The 18819-nt window shown below is 40.6% G+C and overlaps 1 protein-coding gene across 6 annotated transcripts in view; it reads left to right on the forward strand.

Moving 5' to 3' along the window:
• Nucleotides 1–18819, forward strand: part of kiaa0513 (KIAA0513 ortholog) — a 62828-nt gene that overhangs the window by 23930 nt on the left and 20079 nt on the right. For 3 of the 6 annotated variants that reach the window (XM_061677433.1, XM_061677432.1, XM_061677431.1), the window contains exons 9-11: nt 3353–3430; nt 3643–3672; nt 9424–9504. In XM_061677433.1, the coding sequence (XP_061533417.1) occupies nt 3353–3430; nt 3643–3672; nt 9424–9504 (189 nt within the window). Of the gene's footprint in view, nt 1–3352; nt 3431–3642; nt 3673–9423; nt 9505–10590; nt 10686–10833; nt 13608–16916; nt 16992–18819 lie in introns of those variants that run through there. The other 3 variants (XM_061677434.1, XM_061677436.1, XM_061677435.1) reach the window with 3 other exon arrangements.

The following is an 18819-nucleotide window of genomic DNA, read 5'->3' on the forward strand; positions in this document are numbered from 1 at the left end:
ACCCTGTTTGTTTACACGGATATCCAGCGGTTCGTCAATCCTCCCGGAATGATGGCAAGCCCCGAGTTATTCCATTCAGTTGAATGGTGACTGTAGAGACTCTTCTCCCGGCTGTTCTTTGCTCATTAATCCATTGCTCGAGTTGGTCTTCCAACTCGGGCCACCTCGCCTTGTTTCCACGTTTTCTTTTTCTTCCGCGGAAACTCCGCTTCGTCTTCTTGAGTTGGCGAAGCTCGTTTTCGTGCTTCCTCCACTTGCGAACCATGGATTCGTGGATCTTGAATTCTCTCGCGGCTGCTCGATTCCCATGTTCCTCCACGTAACTGATAGCTTGCAGTTTAAACTGTGCTTTGGAAGCGTGTCTCTTCGTAGGTAACATTTTCGGGGGTCCTTAGCCAAACCGATGTTGTTTTGCACAATGCACACCCCGGAAATGCTCTGTCAGTCAATCGGTTAAAAAAAAAAGCGTGGCTTTAGCGTCCTCCTTCACGCACCCTCCCCTGTCCTCAGCCACATCCGCTTTTTCTCTGTGTAAGCAGTGTGTCAGCAGGAAATGCTAAAAAAAAAAATAATAATGTCAAGCGGAGGGCTCATCACACAACAACATTTATAGATGTCAGAACTCTGTGCACACATAAGGCGCGCTGCATTATAAGGAGCCCCGTCCATTTTGGAGAAAATTTAAGTGTGCCTTATGGTCGTGAAAATACGGTATTGACAGTAAAAATCTCCAAATACGTGAATCCATGGGTTCTGAACTGCGAATATGCAAGGGTCGACTTTACTATAATATATACTGTACTGTACTTGTAAATCATAAACAAGCTGATATTAGCTCTACCTAAGTATCAAAATACATTTTCCGATATTGAATTTACTTATGTATTGGAAGTTAGCTAGCACACATTAGCCTCACTATTACAGTGGAGGAAATAATTTGATCCCTCTCTGATTTTGTAAATTCACCCACTGACAAAAACATGAACAGTCTATAATTTGAATGGTAGGATTTTGTTAGCAGTGAGAGACAGAATATCTAAAAGAAAATCACATACAAAAATAAACAAATAAATAAAACTGTATTTGCATTTCCATGCGTGAAATACTGTAAGTATTTGATCCCCTATCAAAATAAGGAATAGGCCGTACATGTCTTTGTCAGTGGGTACACTTACAAAATCAGTGAGGGATCAAATAATTATTTGCTCCACTGTACGTCGTTAGCCAAATGTCTAAACAAGCGCATGTTAACTAAAAGGATGTTTTGACTTCTGGTTTAATATGAATTAATTTATCCTAACTCAATGTGTTTATTCAGGTTGGAATGGAATTTTTTGAATGCCAATATTTTTACCATTTTAGCGAGACAGAAAAAGAAGCACTTGATTCAATTGGAATTGTCTTTCACGCCAATGTACGAAAAAACTTCCTGTAAATACACGATGGGTGTTATCGCTCTCATATTTGATTTTGAATTGTTGTTCAACATAATTATTTTAGAAAAACAAACTCATGAAACAGGCCTGGACAAAATTGATAGTACCCATGACTTAATATTTTGTTGCACAACCTTTTGAGGCAATCTGCAATCAAACGATTTTTGGAAATTTCAATCAGGTATTTTGACCCACTCCTCCTGAGCAAACTGCTCCAGTTGTCTCAGGTTTGAAGGATTCTTTCTCCAGATGGCATATTTCAGCTCCTTCCACAAAAGGAAGTCATGTTCTGTCTTCCTTCCACAAATGTTCAATTCGATTTAGATCAGGGCTCGTAGAAGACTGCTTCAGAATAGTCCAATATTTTGCTCTTAGCCATTCCTGGGTTTTTTTTAGCTGTGTGTTTTGGTTTCATTATCCTGTTGCAACACCAGTGACCTAACACTGAGACATAGCATTCTGACATTGGGCAGCGCATTTCTCTCTAGAATACCTTGATAGTCTTGAGGTTTCATTGTACCCTGCACAGATTCAAGACAACCTCTGCCAGATGAAACAAAGCAGCCCCAAAACATAGCAGAGCCTCCTCCGTAGTAGTTTCACAGTAGGGACAGTGCTCTCTTCTTCATGTGTGCTTCATTTTTGCGTCTGTGAACATATAGCTGATGTGCCTTGCCAAAAAGTTCCAGTTTTGTCTCATCTGTCCATAGGACATTCTCCCAGAAGCTTTGTGGCTTGTCAACATGCAGTTTAAGTCCACTTTGGCTCAAACGTTGACGTTGGACTTCACCTTTAATTTCTTTGGAGGTTGTTCTAGGTTCTTTCATTAACATTCATATCCGTTTGTTCAATTTGTCATCAAGCTGCTTGGAGGTGGTCTTATAGCCTTGAACGTGCTTATCTATAATTTTCTTTCTAATCTCCTGAGACAATGCTCCCCTTTACTTCCTGGGGTGCATTTTTAGTGTGGTACACACCATGTCACCAAAACACACAGTGATTGTCACCCTTTAAATAGGTCGACTAAGCTGATTACAAGTTTGAATCACCTTTTGATGCTAATTAGCGCAGAGGTTCTCAACTGATGTCACCCTGGGACCTGCATTTTCCTATTGTTACCAAGTTGCAACCCACCTTCATAGAAGTCACAGTAAGAGCAATACAGCTTTAGTTTTGTTTAAAAATAGCCTCTAAGCACACACATTTACAGCATCATGTACTGTATTTTTAAATGCAGTTTCAATTGAGTTGTTATACCGCCAAAGCCATATTGCTTGACATGACGCCCACCAAGCAAAGGCCGAGCTGCACTGTATTTGTTTAAACTAGTAGCTAGAGAACAAGGAAGTAACATTTCTTGTCGCTTTCCTACTATGTTCTGTGTGGGAACTTGGTATGTACTGTGTACTGTCGCGGAAAAAATCAGGATAGGAATACTAGCTTTACGAGCTGTCCGCAACCCACCCAAAATGGTTCCAGTTGGTTTTCATTACATTTTTAATTATTATTACTTTTGTCAGATTAAAGTTATTTTTGTGTCCAGTGTGGGTGTTTTTTTTTTTTTTGTTTTTTTTTTTTTTTTTGGGGGGGGGGGTTCATTAACAGAGGGGTACCAACAATTTTGTCCACGTGTGTAACCTAACATTTTTGGGGGGAATGTAGACCACAAGGGGAGTTGAAAACTGAACATCTGGACTGTGAGGCAGATGTGCTATCCACTAAAACACTGTTCTGCCATTAGGACAAACTATTAAAATGAAATTTGTATTTAAAATATATGCCTGTTCAAACAATAGTGCTTTTTATACAAATTCGAGCAGAACAGGCTTAATGTGATGATAATAATTTACTTAGAAGTAACAAAAACCTAAACCCTCAACCATCTTTTTCTTTTCATGATATTTTCTCCCTGTCAGGCACGCATTGCGATTTTGGAACGCCGCATTCTTTGATGCAGTTCATTGTGAGAGGAAAAAGAGGTCACCAACAACAAGGTGAGTCTAAACATTTTATGACACCAAATGAACAAATGATTTGTTGACTGTGTTTTCCTAGATTTTATGATACTGAATTTGTTAAAATATTTGAAAACAATCTTTTGTGTGCTTCTGTGTGTCTAGGCAAAATTTGCTCCCCTTTGTTCTGTATTCCTTCTTTCTGCACGTCTACTTTAACCCTTGTCTTCTTGTGCCTTGCTGCCAAGCAGGGGAACGCAAGATGGAGAGAAAGATAAGAGGTCTGTTTTCTGTTTGTCTGCTGTCCTCAAAAAGGCAAATCAAACAAGTAAAAAAAGAAAAGAAAAAAGCAAGACCCTTGAAATTTATAGGAAAAATCTGATGCTATTGTGGCCGTCCTGTATTGATGCGCATGGCTTCATGTGACACGTAAGGTTATTTGTAATGGAATGATTTTTTATTGTTAAACACTGGTTTGTGGTCTTTACGTTTGAGGTCTGGACTTTAGGCTACCCAAGTTGGACCGTAGCTTGGAAAAGAGGCCTTTGACTTGATGGGATAGCTTGTTAGACTAGATTTGAAAGGCAGTGAGAGTTGGTCTGATGTTTTTAAAGAGTATTTAATTTCCTATAATATTCAGTTTGTACAGTATATACAGTGCTTAATGAATCTATAAGACCACCTGCCATTAAGAGACCATCTAGCATCATTAAGTGCATTAAAGTGGTGTTTCAATTTCATTGACTTTCAAACAGGAATTAGGAATTTCAAACCAAATTTACTTTTTAATATCTACATCTATCAGATGTAGCGTCTGCAGTGATGCAGACTTTGTATCGGTCCTTTGTGGTAAAGAAGGAGCTAAGCCGAAAGGCGAAGCTCTCAATTTACTGGTCAATCTACGTTCCTACTCTCAGCTATGGTCACGAGCTGTGGGTCGTGACCGAAAGAACGAGATCCCGGATACAAGCGGCCAAATGAGTTTCCTCCGCAGGGTGTCCGGGCTCTCCCTTAGAGATAGGGTGAGAAGCTCGGTCATCCGGGGGGATCTCAGAGTAGAGTCGCTGCTCCTCCACATCAAGAGGAGCCAGATGAGGTGGCTGGGGCATCTGATTCGGATGCCTCCCGGGCGCCTCCCCGGTAATGTGTTCCGGGCACGACCCAGGACACGCTGGAGAGACTACGTCTTTCGGCCGGCCTGGGAACCCCTCGGGATCCCCCCGGAAGAGCTGGATGAAACGGCTGGGCGTCCCTGCTAAAGCCCCCGCGACCCGACCTCGGATAAGCGGTAGAAAATGTATGGATGGATCTACATCTAAGGCCACTCATTGAGCTTCAGAAATTAGACAGAAATTAAATAAGCATCCTGTAGCATTCAAACAGATTTTTTTTCTGTTTTGGATTTTATGTAAATATTTATAATTTGAAAATCTTTTAAGAAATGATATACTATATTTAGTGGAACGGTGGATGACTGGTTAGCACATCTGCTTCACAGTTTTGATGACCCGGGTTCAAATCACAGCTTCGCCTGTGTGGAGTTTGCATGTTCTCCCCGTGCCTGCGTGGGTTTTCGGTTTGCTCCCACGTCCCAAAAACATGCGTGGTAGGTTGATTGTAGACTCTAAATTACCTGTAGATGTGAATGTGAGTGCGAATGGTTGTTTGTTTATATGTGCCCTGCGATTGGCTGGCGACCAGTTCAGGGTGTACCCTGCCTCTCGCCCGAAGATAGCTGGGATACGCTGCAGCACGGCCGCGACCCTAGTGAGGATAAGCTGTACAGAAAATTTATGGATGGATATCCTGTATTGAGTACAGTACAGACCTCACAATTCTGTAAATTTCCTCTTATCTTTTTATGGGTAAACACTGAAGAAATTACACTTTGTTACAATGTTAGGTAGTCAATGTGTAAAGCTTTTATAACTGTAAAGTTATGGTTCCCTCAAAATAACTAAACATACAGCCATTAATCAAAAAAGAGGTTAGAAACCCTTCCAGATCCAGGCATTCAGTAGGATTAGATTTGGTGTTATCACTCTCATATTTGCTTATACTGGTTACTGGGAATTCAGTATGGCACCTTATTGCAAAGACCTCCTATGAGCATCTGCAAAAAAATAATTTTTGCTCTACATAAAGGCTCCAAGAAGAATACAAACACCCTGAAACTGAGCTGGACCACTGTGCCCAAGACCATAGAGCAGTTTAAGAGCACAGTTTCCACTCAGAACAGGCCTCACCATAGTGGACCAAAGAAATTGAGTGCATATATTCAGCGTCATTTCCAGAGATTGTCTTTGGAAAATCGTTGTATGAGTGCTGTGCTGAGGTGGGTTGTGGGCTCAGCCTTTCCGTGGTCAGACCATACATCGCACACTGGATCAAATTGCTCTGAATGGCTGTCGTCTCAGACTCAGAAGGAGGCCTTTTCAGAGATGTTGCATAAGAAAGCCTGCAAACAGACTGCTCAAGACAAGCAGCCTAAGGACATTCCTAGAACTATGTCCTCTGGTCTGATGACTCATTTGGTTCAGAAGGTGACAAGTGTGTGTGGTAGCAACCAGATGAGGAGTACAAAGACAAGTGTATCTTGCCTAGAGTCAAGCATTGCACTGGAAGCGTCATGATCTGGGACTGCTTGAGAGCTGCCGGCACTGGGGAGCTACAGATCATTGACGGAACAATGTACTGTGACACACTGAAGCAGAGCATGATCCCCTCCCTAGTCGGAAACTGGGCGCAAGGGCAGTGTTCTGACATGGTAATAACCCCAATCACACCTCCAAGATGGCCAGTAAAGAAGCTGAGGGTAAAGGTGATGGACTTGACCAAGCATGTCAACCTGTGAAGTTCTGGTGAACACAAGGAAGAAAAAAAATAATGGTGGCCTCACAAAATATTCACACTTGAGGCACAATTTTGACATTTTCACTTAGGGCTGTACTCACCTTTGTTGCCAGCGGTTTAGATATTTATGGCTGTGTGTTGAGTTACTTTGTGGGGACAGTAAATTTGCACTCTTCTACAAGCTGCGCACTGACTAACTAACTTTGTAGCTAAGCATAATTTCTTCAGTGTTGTCCCATGAAAAGATACAATCATCCACATCGATTCTATATACCTAAAAGGGGCAACAATTATTTAGACTACTAACTGTTTAAAAAAAATAATTCACAGTTTTTCCAGTAAGGCATAATCTGTTTCTTCCCTATGTACATGTTGACCTTTTTCTGCTATTCACTTATACAAATTTTGGAGAATTATGGCTAATAATTCCAGCTGCACATTCCAACAATTTGGAAGCAATGCGCATCATAAACATGAAAACTGAAGCAGCAAAGTTAATGAAAAGCAAATTTTGAGTCGGTGACAAAACATTTGTCCATGACTTTAAGTGATAAAAAATATTTTAATAAAAAAACTAAATTAATCAAATTGCAACTATACATTTTCTCATATCCCTTCATAGTTTAAGAGTGGAAAAATGACTAATTTCGAAAGTGGACAGAAAACAAAGCTAAAACTGCTGGGGCTCAAAGGAGTGCATCAGAGGAAAAATGGAAGCGTATTCATCCTTGTTGTAAAAGGTACTTAGCCCTGGTACGCACACAAATATTTTTCCACTCAAAGTTTTATCTGCTACACATAAAGATTAAAAAAATTAATTCAACAGTGTTTGTCGTCGTGTGTGACGTGCTGCGAGAATCTCACTGCAGAAGACCGCACACACCGTCCGACCTCGAAGTATCGCATGATCAAATATGAGCTCACAAAACCGAAGAAGAAACACTTCAAGCTTTGCGCCGATGTATCAAAAACGGTCCTGAAGGTTGCCGGAAACGAGAGACTTATAAAATGGTGATGTTCTCTCAAAATGTCTTGCTTTGGAAAATTCTTCTTGTCGTCTGGGAAACCCACTTTTCTAGATAAAACGATATTGGGTAAGACATTTGTTTTCATTTACAGTCACTTCCATGTTCGTCAGTCTTGGGTACTTTGATGGGCTACATTGTGTTTCACATCCCCATTCTCGGCTTCATGACTCTGGAGTAGTCTGTGTTCCCCACACACATGAAGCGTTTCGGTCGTAAATATTGATTGAATATTCATTATTTATATTTGTCAGCCCTGACCTGTTTTGGACCCTAAAATGGGGACGAATGTACTCTTAACACACATCCTACCTCTGGACAAATTTCTAGGCTAAGACTTAAGATTGTCTGGCGTTAGACATGTTTGGGAAGGGGCAAAATCGGTACAAAAACAGGCCAATTGTCTCTGTGTGCACCAGGCCTTAAGCACATTTGAATTTATTTTTCCCTTTTTTCTCAATAGTCATGTTTTTGTGAACATTTTTACCCAGCCTATAATTTTGTGGTCCCTCTTGATATTCATTTGTCTTTTTGTCATCTATTGGCATGTCATCATGGCTTGCATGCTATTATGATTCTGTTGAAACTATCTGTGCAATCATTTTCTGAGTGAATCTTCAGTAACCGACAATTGATATCATGAATGTGCTGGACATTGTCTGGAAATATATTTACAGTATAACTGGAGTTAACAGATCTATGGCAACCAACTCACTGTTACTTTACAGCTCAATGCATCATTTTGTTCTTGCATCAAATGTTCATTTTCCTCTTTGCTCTATGCTGCCTTTTTTTTATTTTATTTTATTTTTTATTTTTTTTATAAATAAATATAACATTCTCCTGCTATTTCACCATTTTACAGTCACATATTTCACAAAACACATGACAAAATAACTGTTTTTAGATACTGTAGATTTGGTACCAGAAATGTTGGACTGTGTCTTGTTGTACGTGTTGAATTAATGTTCTCAAATTTTGAAGCGGACATACTCCACTTCTCCGCCTGTGGTGTCCCATGCGAGGACATACCAAACACTACTCATAAAAAGACATGTAGTGTTTGATCCATGTATGGCCAATACATTCCCTGGTAAAATTCGAATTGGTACCTAAACAGTCCTCTTCATCATTTTGACTTCATGAGACCAAGAAAACACCTAACCATTGAACAACAGTACCTCGCCACTACGACGCTTTAAACAGTACGTCTCAAAGGGGAGTCACTTCAGATTTCGATCAGCCGGTTGCAACAGATGCAGAAAGACCACAAGAGTCAAAGAAAGGCATAGAATTGGACGTCCCTGGAAAATTTCATGGCTCAAACACCTGTTATGATTTTTGTTTAGCTCCTTGTTAGAGAACAGCAAGTTGATTTCCCCCCCAAAAAAAAAAAATTCTTGAAACATTGAACAGTTGGACATGTGCATTCTAATGTTTAGTGAGCGTAAAATTCCGTTCACCTATTAAGGTTATAGTGTGTTTTAAGTTAATCCTTAAAATCTACGTGATTTTTTTTTGTGAGTACTCAGTGTGGGACTAATAATGTCTCTCAATGATGAACAGATATTTTAGTGGTTTAAGTTCTTCTCAGCTTGTACAGAGAAGTGGCATGGTAAAACGACACTACCATACACTACCTGAGCAATACATTGCTATTTTACACTAAATTCTACATAATTAGTAGGTAGTGGTGTTCGTGTAATGGAAATTGTGCCACCTGACGTTTACTGTATTTTGACCTGCACACATCAATCAGACTCTGTTCACAGGAAGTGTACCTTCTATTATCAGTCACATAGTCAAAATATTACATTCATGAAAATCCACCCTCCTGTTAACAATGTTGATATATTTTGAAGTCTGTCGGGTTGTTTGTTTTCTTTGTTTCCTGACCGCTGATTAACTTGCCCTGTTATAATGCATTTCCTTATAGGAAACTTCGTAAAAGTCAGAAGTCACAGGGATGAATGTCATGTTCTGTCTTTTAAAACACACGTTTTCACTTAGCTGACTTTATTTTTAATCTCTTCACAACCGATAATTTGGAAGTTATTATAACTCAGTCCTGTTGAAAGGTGATAATGTTTGATGTCCATCATTGCCCTGTCCTTTTTTTTTTGAGAAATCAAGGCAAACCTTTTCTGTCAACAGGGAAAAGTGGTGTCACATGACCCAGGAGGAAAGGGACGACACCTCCAAAATGGATGAGAATATTGCCTTTGGCCAGCTGGGGTAAGGAAGCTGCCTATTGTGTATTCTTTATTGTCAAGCAAGAAAAATGTGGAAATTGGACCATTTGAGTTAGTTTCATTATAGATCTTTGCTAATCCTGTCTGTATGGCCCCACCATGAAAAGATCCATGTCACGTTGGGTCATGAGTCACAAAATGCTTCAGTAAATGTTTACATTTTCATCACAGGTTGTGTAGAACATGGGCTCGAGTTCTGTCTCCTACTGTTTCAAACTGTGGAAGTTGCGACCTTGATTAACCCTTTTCAGTGTCAGGTGCACAGATAACTCCAGATGCAGCTTGAAAAAGAGCATAAAAAAAAAAAAATTCTATGTATAAATGAATTGAAAACCGTCTAAGCTAACGGCTACAAGAAACTATTTTAGTCCCTACGATGAGAGAAGAAATCCGGGGAAATGAGATGAGAGCATATATTAAAAAAATCATTTGAGATGTGTAGAGAGTGATTCAAAAAATAGTGCACTGTGTCGTGATGAATTATCGAACTGCGGTTCGGAAATGGAGTTACAAGTCGAATCTTAACTCTAGTGTATCGTCACAGCCCCTGTCTATAGATTTTCAATCATCCAGGTCATGGTAATTCACAGCTAGGATTTTCTTGTTTGCTGCGTACGTATTCTTACACAGATCAACAAACTAGGTCTTGTCTCCAAAGTTACTGGTTCAATGCTTTATCCTGCTATTAAAAAAATGGATTTGGGAATTCACTCAAAAGAGTAAAATATGATTTAAATCTTGAGCAAGTCCTTATTTTCATTGAAGTCAAGAAAGCATTAGACAGAAACAAAACAATAGAGCAAACATTAATAGACACCGTTACAGTACATTCAAAGGCAAAATAGCTCTTGTTCATGTTAATGAAATGGCAAATAGCAACAACTGTGAGTTTGACTTTCTGTTGTATAGTATTCCAGCAGAAAAGATGAAAGTTAAAATGGCACTGCAAGCCACACTTTTTTATGTGGGCTTGCGAAATTTCTTATTCCCGAATTTGACTTTGAGTTGCTTTGTTGTGTAATCTAAAATGATCATTTATGCTACTGTATGATGTTTGGGTTGTTTTCAGGACATTTACTCACAACATGCTGGCATTTGGGCTCAGTAAAAGATTGTGCAATGATTTTTTGAAAAAGCAGGCTGTCATTGGAAACCTGAATAAAGGTAATACATTCTAATATATTTATACAGTATGCTTTGCAAGCTGTCACATTCTTAGACATTTTATGACCATTAACTTATTCAATTTTCCACTTTTTTTTTTTTTTTTTTTTAAATGCCAAGTTGACAATCATTATTTAAATCTTTGCAGAACAGTACAAGTTGTTAAGCGACCATATTGAGAAAATGGCAACAGAGTGAGTGTCAGGACAACATGCTGAGTTTCAAAGTCTGCGGTCGTCGCATGAGCCATGCCTAATCAATGTCAACTGGAATTTTAAAACACATTACTGTAGTGAACTACTGTATATCATAGTTGTAGCAAAGCCTGTCCGTCCAGTTTGGTTGTGCTCTCCTAAGCACACCCTGCATCAGCAATAATCAGCTGGTTCAGCTTCAATGTATAGTGTAACAAGTCTGTGTGTACCAGGAACCTGAAAATCCTATCTGCTTCTGTGTTGTAACTATACAGCTCAGTATAGGTTTAGTATACAGTGCAATGACCTCGAATAACTGTTTTCATCTGATACTACCAATGATTGAGTATATTTTTCCCATTACGAGCTCTCCATAACATTTACAAGTTCAGGGATTGCTTTGACAAAAATAATGCATCTAACTGTCTGAGTAGCATTTAAAGTAGAGAAAAGTTTGGTCTGAAAACTGTCCCTCCGTTCATACAAATAGGGACATTTATGATTGAAGTGTGCCAATTTTAAAAATTAATGACATTAAAATGGATCTATGGCCACTGTAAAGATAGCATAAAGACTGTTCAGTTCAATCATCTAGTTGTTACAAATTGTCTGACTGCATTAGTTACAAAGTGAGATCTGACCGTTACAACAGTTGGGCTTAAGTTACTAGTCTAGTAAAACTGCACTGTGTCATTGTCGATCATCATCATGTTTAAGGAGTAATAGTATGAGAGGTCTTTTTTAAAAGAAAATGTCATAATCTTTTCAGAACAAAGTTATAATTTTATGAGAATAAAGTGGTAATATTACAGAACATAAAGGTGTGCCTGCATTAGCATGGGGATCGCCAAGAATGCTTTCAGTTTACACTTCAGAATACATTTAACAAACAATCAAATAGTTATTGTTTTGTGGCATTAACAGCATTGTTAGTCAGAGCAGTGTAAATGTGATAGTTTTTTATTGTCTCTTTGTGTGCAACAATGTCACCTCTTTTATTTTTTTAGGGTGGGGTTAGTCATCATCATTGGTAATTGTTCTAAACAAATATTTAATAGTGTTACCCAATGAACATCTCGAGAGAGAAAGATTTGGCCTGCTGGTCTCTCAACACAACCGCGTGTGAAACAAAGCTCGACCATAAAATAATAATAATAAATAAAATACAATTTTAAGAATACAACTTCTTGTAAGATTTCACTTTATTCTCGAAACTTTGACTTTTTCTTTTTTCTTTTCAGTGTATGCCTAATACTCCTTTGTAAATCCATAAAATATAATGTAGTGCAAGGCTATCTAAAATTTCTCTTTAGCTCCTGTCTTTGTGCTAAATTATAACAAGTCAAACAAAAGTGTGATGAAAAATGATCTTGTGTAACTCCACAATAAATCCATCACCAAAAAAGGATCCCTTTAAAGATTGTCCTTCAATATCTCTATCTAATTAAATATTTCTTTGTATTTTTTTTATTCATGCCTTTAATTGGACAAACAAGTCTTGATAAATTGCGATTGGCTGGTGACCAGTTCAGGGTGTAGCAAAGCCGTCTCTCGCCCGGAGAAAACTGGGATAGGCTCCAGCACGCCCGCGACCCTAGTGAGGAGAAGCGGAACGGAAGATGAATGAATGAATGAAGTCTTGATAAGTGTTGATTTAAGAAGAGCGACTGACTAACATTTGACATTTGTGCCATCCTCGAGTAGTGCACTACTACTGTAGCAATAGTCTTCACTGGAAGCACAATATGTGCTTTTGAATGCTTGTTAATATTCGAGAGTAGTAAATAATTTGTCTGATGTAATTCAGATGAAGTCATTGTGCAAAATATAGTGGTCATTTTGTCAGGCTTTATCATGTCCTACGTTCTGTGAATTATTCAGCTATATTTGTACATGTGGTTATGCTCCATTAGGAATATTAATGTGTATGATGCGGATGTCAAACTGCAAACAACCCACCATTGTTGTCCATGCTCATTTCAAATGCTGTTTTTTGTTTGATGAATGCATGTCTTTACAATTTGTTGTACATCCCATACAGAATACCCTTCAGCTTCTTTGCCCGATTGCACTGTTTTATATGATTTTCAATCATGTCACTTTCGTGCACAAATGTTGGCCACTTAAAAACTATAATAATAATTTTGAAAACCTGTTATTTTTTGTTCATCTTTTTATTCTGGTGGGAGATTGACTTCTTTATATATGTGGCAGCTTTAGGATGTTTTTTTTTTTTTTTTTTGAAACCTATTTTTCCGTTCATTGCAATGCCTGTGTTGATATAGTGTTTGAAGTATTTATATACTGTAGTCTACCTGTACAGTACATCCAGTAATACCCTGCCTTTACATTTGATACCAGTTTCAGGAATCCAACCAGTTCCCCTTGAATCATAATGCCTTGTTCTGTTCATATCAGTGCACCGACAGTATGTTTCAAACTGGTGTGCTGTGAATAAAGTAAGCATCTTTATAGCTGTTTAGAATGCGGCGCTGCCACTCATAGCACTCCCATACTATTATGAGTTCAGAGAAAAAACATTAATGAATATACAATTCATGAATTTGGCACTCACGGCGGAGAACATAAAGTGAATATTTCAACTGACTGCAGCTCCTGATTATCAGACATTTGTTCAGGTATACATATTGTTTTGTTGAATGTTTTCGTATGCATGGACATGTCTGTGTTGAATCACGATGCTGTAATAAATGTATTTTTATGGTGAGGTTGTGTGAGTTAGGTTGTCAGTTCAAGTCTGGAAAAATATAGCACATACACCAAACAAAAATATAAATGCAACTCCTTTGTTTTTGCTTCAATATTTTTATGAGCTAAACTCAAAGATCTAAGACTTTTTCAATGTACACAACGTGTAGTTCTCACAACCACGGAAACCACAGGTGTCAGTTTTTGATGCAGTGCCACCTGAGGGATCAAGGTCACGGGCATTCAATGTTGGTTTTGGGCCTTGCCGCTTACATGCAGTGATTTCTCCAGATTCTCCGAACCTTTTGATGATATTATGGACCGTAGATGATGAAATCCCTAAATTCCTTGCAATTGTATGTTGAGGAACATTGTCCTGAAACTGTTCTACTATTTTCTATTTTCTACTACTATTTTATAATAGTAGTAATAATAATTTATTATTATTATTATTAATAATAATAGTTGTAGTAGTACTACAGTAGTCTTATTTTCCCACGCACGAAATTGGAAAAAAACACCCGGACTCACCCCTCATTATTCTCGGGGACTTTAACAAAGCTAAACTCAACCACGAACTCCCTAAATACAAGCAGCACATCGACTGTCCTACCAGGGAAAATAACATTTTAGACCACTGCTATACTACGCTAAAAACGCATACCGAGCTATACCTCGTGCATCCCTGGGCTCGTCTGATCACTGCTTAATTCACTTAATACCGACGTACAGGCAAGAACTAAGCCTAAGCCTACAGTGAGAAAGTGGACCAATGAAGCAAAGATGGAACTTCAAAGCTGTTTAGACTGCACAGGCTGGAGTGTCTTTGAAAATTCAGCTGGCAGCCTGGATGAATATACGGACACTGTCACATCCTATATCAGTTTCTGTGAAGAGGTTTGTGTACCACCAAAGTCATTTCGCACTTTCAATAACAACAAGCCGTGGTTCACTGCCAAACTTAAGCAGCTTCGCCAAGCTAAGGAGGACGCATATCAGAGCGGGGACAGGGCCGTGTATAATTGCGCTAGAAACAAAAGAAAGAAGCTGACTAAAGATTAACATTGCGAAGAAGAACTATGCAGCAAAGTTGGAAAAACTGTTTAGCGCTAATGACTCAAAATCAGTCTGGCATGCATTCCGATCGCTGACTAATTACAAGTGACGATCCCCCCAAGCTGAGAACAATAGCACACTAGCCAACGACTTGAATACCTGGCAAGATGGTGCCTACCAGTGTGGTCGCCTCGGTAGCGCGCTCTCTCGTATTGTTTTTGTTTTTGTGTTTTTCGTCAGTCTTTAGAGACCTTACACGACTCACTTACACAAGGGGGGACCTGCTAACCATCAAGGAGGCTACTTCGGACTTTCTGTCACCAACTTTCGCAAATCCGCTCAGTTTTTTCCCCGAGTTACTCACCGGAGCAGCGTCCGCGGTTTTCGGCGCATGGAGACGGAAACTGCGCCACAGAGGGAAGCGAGCCAGCGTTCAGTTGAAACTCCGCAAGAGAGGACACACATTGGCGTTCCCGTCAATCCACCTCGCGAATGTACGCTCCCTACCCAACAAAATGGACGAGCTTCATCTTCTGTTAAAGACTAGTAAAGACTTCGGATGTTCTGCGGCCATGTGCTTCACGGAGACCTGGCTTTGCGACGCTGTACCCGATGGCGCCGTCATGCTTCCCGGCTTCCACATTCATCGAACGGACCGCAACATGGAATCATCGGGGAAAACAAAGGGCGGTGGGATATGCCTCTATATCAACGAAAAATGGTGTACGGACGTTAAGGAGTTCAGCACACACTGCATCCCGGATTTGGAGTCGCTGTTCTTGAACTGTAAACCATTCTACTCGCCACGTGAGTTCGCATCATTCATACTGGCTGGAGTCTACATTCCGCCTCAAGCTAACACGAACACCGCATTGCTAACGCTCGCCGAACAAGTCAACGAAATTGGAAAAAAAAACACCCGGACTCACCCCTCCATTATTCTCGGGGACTTTAACAAAGCTAAACTCAACCACGAACTCCCTAAATACAAGCAGCACATCGACTGTCCTACCAGGGAAAATAATACTTTAGACCACTGCTACACTACGGTAAAAAATGCATACCGTGCTATACCTCGTGCAGCCCTGGGCTCGTCTGATCACTGCTTAATTCACTTAATGCCGACGTACAGGCAAGAACTTAAATGCGCGAAGCCTTCTGTGAAAACAGTGAAAAAGTGGACCAATGAAGCCAAGACGGAACTTCAAAGCTGTTTAGACTGCACAGACTGGAGTGTCTTTGAAAATTCAGCTGGCAGCCTGGATGAATTTATGGACACTGTTAAATCCTATATCAGTTTCTGTGAAGATGTGTCTGTACCAACAAAATCATTTCGCACATTCAACAACAACAAACCGTGGTTCACTGCTAAACTTCAGCAGCTTCGCCAAGCTAAGGAGGATGCATATCAGAGCGGGGACAGGGCCCTGTATAATCGAGCAAGAAACCAGCTGACTAAAGAAATTAATATTGCAAAGAGGAACTATGCAGCAAAGTTGGAAAAACAGTTTAGCGCAAACGACTCTAAATCAGTCTGGCATGCATTCCAATTGCTGACTAATTACAAGCGACGATCCCCCCAAGCTGAGAACAATAGCACAGTAGCCAACGACTTGAATACCTTCTTCTGTAGATTTGAAAAGGACAGTTAGTACTTTCTGTGCGAAGTACCATCCTGTTTCAAACGCTCCACCATCATTCCAGTCCCCAATAAACCTGCAATCTCTGGTCTCAATGACTACAGGCTTGTCGCTTTGACATCTGTGGTCATGAAGTCCTTTGAACGTCTCGTGCTGGACCACCTCAAGAGCGTCACAGGTCCCCTACTGGACCACCTGCAGTTTGCCTACCGAGCGAAAAGGTCTGCGGATGATGCAGTCAACATGGGACTGCAGTTCATCCTAGAACACCTCGACAGTGCAGGGATCTACGCGAGGATCCTGTTCGTGGACTTCAGCTTGTGCATTCAACACCATCATCCCTGAACTCCTTTCATCCAAGCTTCTCCCGCTCAGCGTCTCACCTGCCATCTGCCAGTGGATTTACAGCTTTCTGACTGGCAGGACACAGCAGGTGAGGCTGGGGGAGGCTACCTCATCCACACGCAGCATCAGCACTGGGGCGCCCCAAGGTTGTGTCCTCTCTCCGCTGCGTTTCTCTCTCTACACGAATGACTGCACCTCAGCGCACCCTGCTGTCAAACTCCAAGTTTGCAGATGACACCACTGTCATCGGCCTCATCAAGGACGGTGACGAGTCTGCATATCGACAGGAAGCGGAGCGGCTGGAGCTGTGGTGCGGCCGACACAACCTGGAGCTGAACACGCTCAAGACGGTAGAGATGATCGTGGACTTGAGGAGGCATCCTTCGCTACAGCTGCCCCTCACGTTGTCCAGCTGCCTTGTGTCAACCGTCGAGACCTTCAAGTTCCTGGGAATTACAATCTCTCAGGACCTGAAGTGGGCGACCAACATCAACTCCGTCCTCAAAAAGGCCCAGCAGAGGATGTACTTCCTGCGGCTTCTGAGAAAGCACGGCCTACCACCGGAGCTGCTGAGACAGTTCTACACAGCGGTCATCGAATCAGTCCTGTGTTCTTCCATCACAGTCTGGTTTGGTGCTGCTACAAAAAAGGACAAACTCCGACTGTAACGGACAATCAAAACTACTGAAAGGATTGTCGGTACCCCCCTACCCACCCTTGAGGACTTGCACGCTGCCAGAACTAAGACAAGAGCGTGCAAAATCCTCTCGGAACCTCCACATCCCGGTCACCAGCTCTTCCAACTCCTTCCCTCAGGTAGGCGCTACCGATCAATGCAAACTAGAACTAGCAGACATACCAACAGCTTCTTCCCTCTTGCGATCAACTTCTTAAACACCTAACCAACAATTCCATTACAACATGCTGGCAATTTTTTGAATTGAGTTGGTTGTCACATTTCTGTGGGGCCAATTATACATTACTCGTGCACTCGCTGCAGTAGTCTCGCCACACTGCACTATTTGCATATCTGTTGTTGACCGATACTGGCCACTCATGCCAGAGTAGCATCTGCTCCATTTGCACACTGATTGAGGAGTATCTGCAACATTTGCACAACCAACATTGTCCCAGATTATCGCGCTACTCGTCACTTTAAACTGCATACACTCCTTGAAGTCTCTGCGCCCTTTGCACAATGGTCATTGCAATATTAGTCATTCGAACTGCTCTAAGTGCGAGAGAACTCTGCATCTTTTGCACAATTGTCAAAAAAAATAGTAATACTGACATTACCAGACAACTATTAACCCTTTATTGCTCAGTGACTGTTTTTTGTCAATGTCTTTGTCTCAAAAGTGTTCTCTGTCAATTGACTGACTGTTGTCGTACTAGAGCGGCTCCAACTACCGGAGACAAATTCCTTGTGTATTTTTTGGACATACTTGGCAAATAAAGATGATTCTGATTCTGACTTGTTCACAAAGAGGTGAACTTCGCCCCATCTTTGCTTGTGAATGACTGCGCAAATCAGGGAACCTCCTTTTGTACCCAATCATGGCACCCACCTGTTCCCAATTAGCCTGTTCACCTGTGGGATGTTCTAAACAGGTGTTTGATGAGCATTCCTCAACTTTCTCAGTCTTTTTTGCCACTTTTTCTGGAACGTGTTACAGCCATAAAATTCTAAGTTAATGATTACTTGCTAAAAACAATCAAGTTTATCAGTTTGAACATTAAATATCTTGTCTTTGTAGTGTTCAATTCAATTAATCACTGAGCTATATACTGAGTTGTCTTTCATCTTTTACCTCACTTGATAATGTGCTTATGAGTCACAATAACCACGATGGACTATGTGTTGAGAGAAATTGAAATTAAGCTTATTATAATTATGAAGCCATGAGACTAATGAGAGTTGTGTGGTTACAAGAAAAAGCAAAACCCTGTCAAGCTGAGGAAAGAGAACCTCCTTGAAAAATACTGCACAGCAAAGCGTTTCTCTGAGTGTACACGTGTGACTGTGAGTGATTGTATATGACTGTGTCAATAGAAGTGAGGTGTTGATTAGGACACTCTGTAGCTGTACAATGCGTTGGAGTGTTCTTGTGTTTGAGTTGTAGTTGGAGCTGCCTGCACTCAGTGCTGTGTAAAAATAAACAGCAGTCACACTGACTGCACTCTGATTGG

This window comes from Phycodurus eques, chromosome 5 (assembly GCF_024500275.1).
Source record: "Phycodurus eques isolate BA_2022a chromosome 5, UOR_Pequ_1.1, whole genome shotgun sequence".
NCBI lineage: Eukaryota > Metazoa > Chordata > Actinopteri > Syngnathiformes > Syngnathidae > Phycodurus > Phycodurus eques.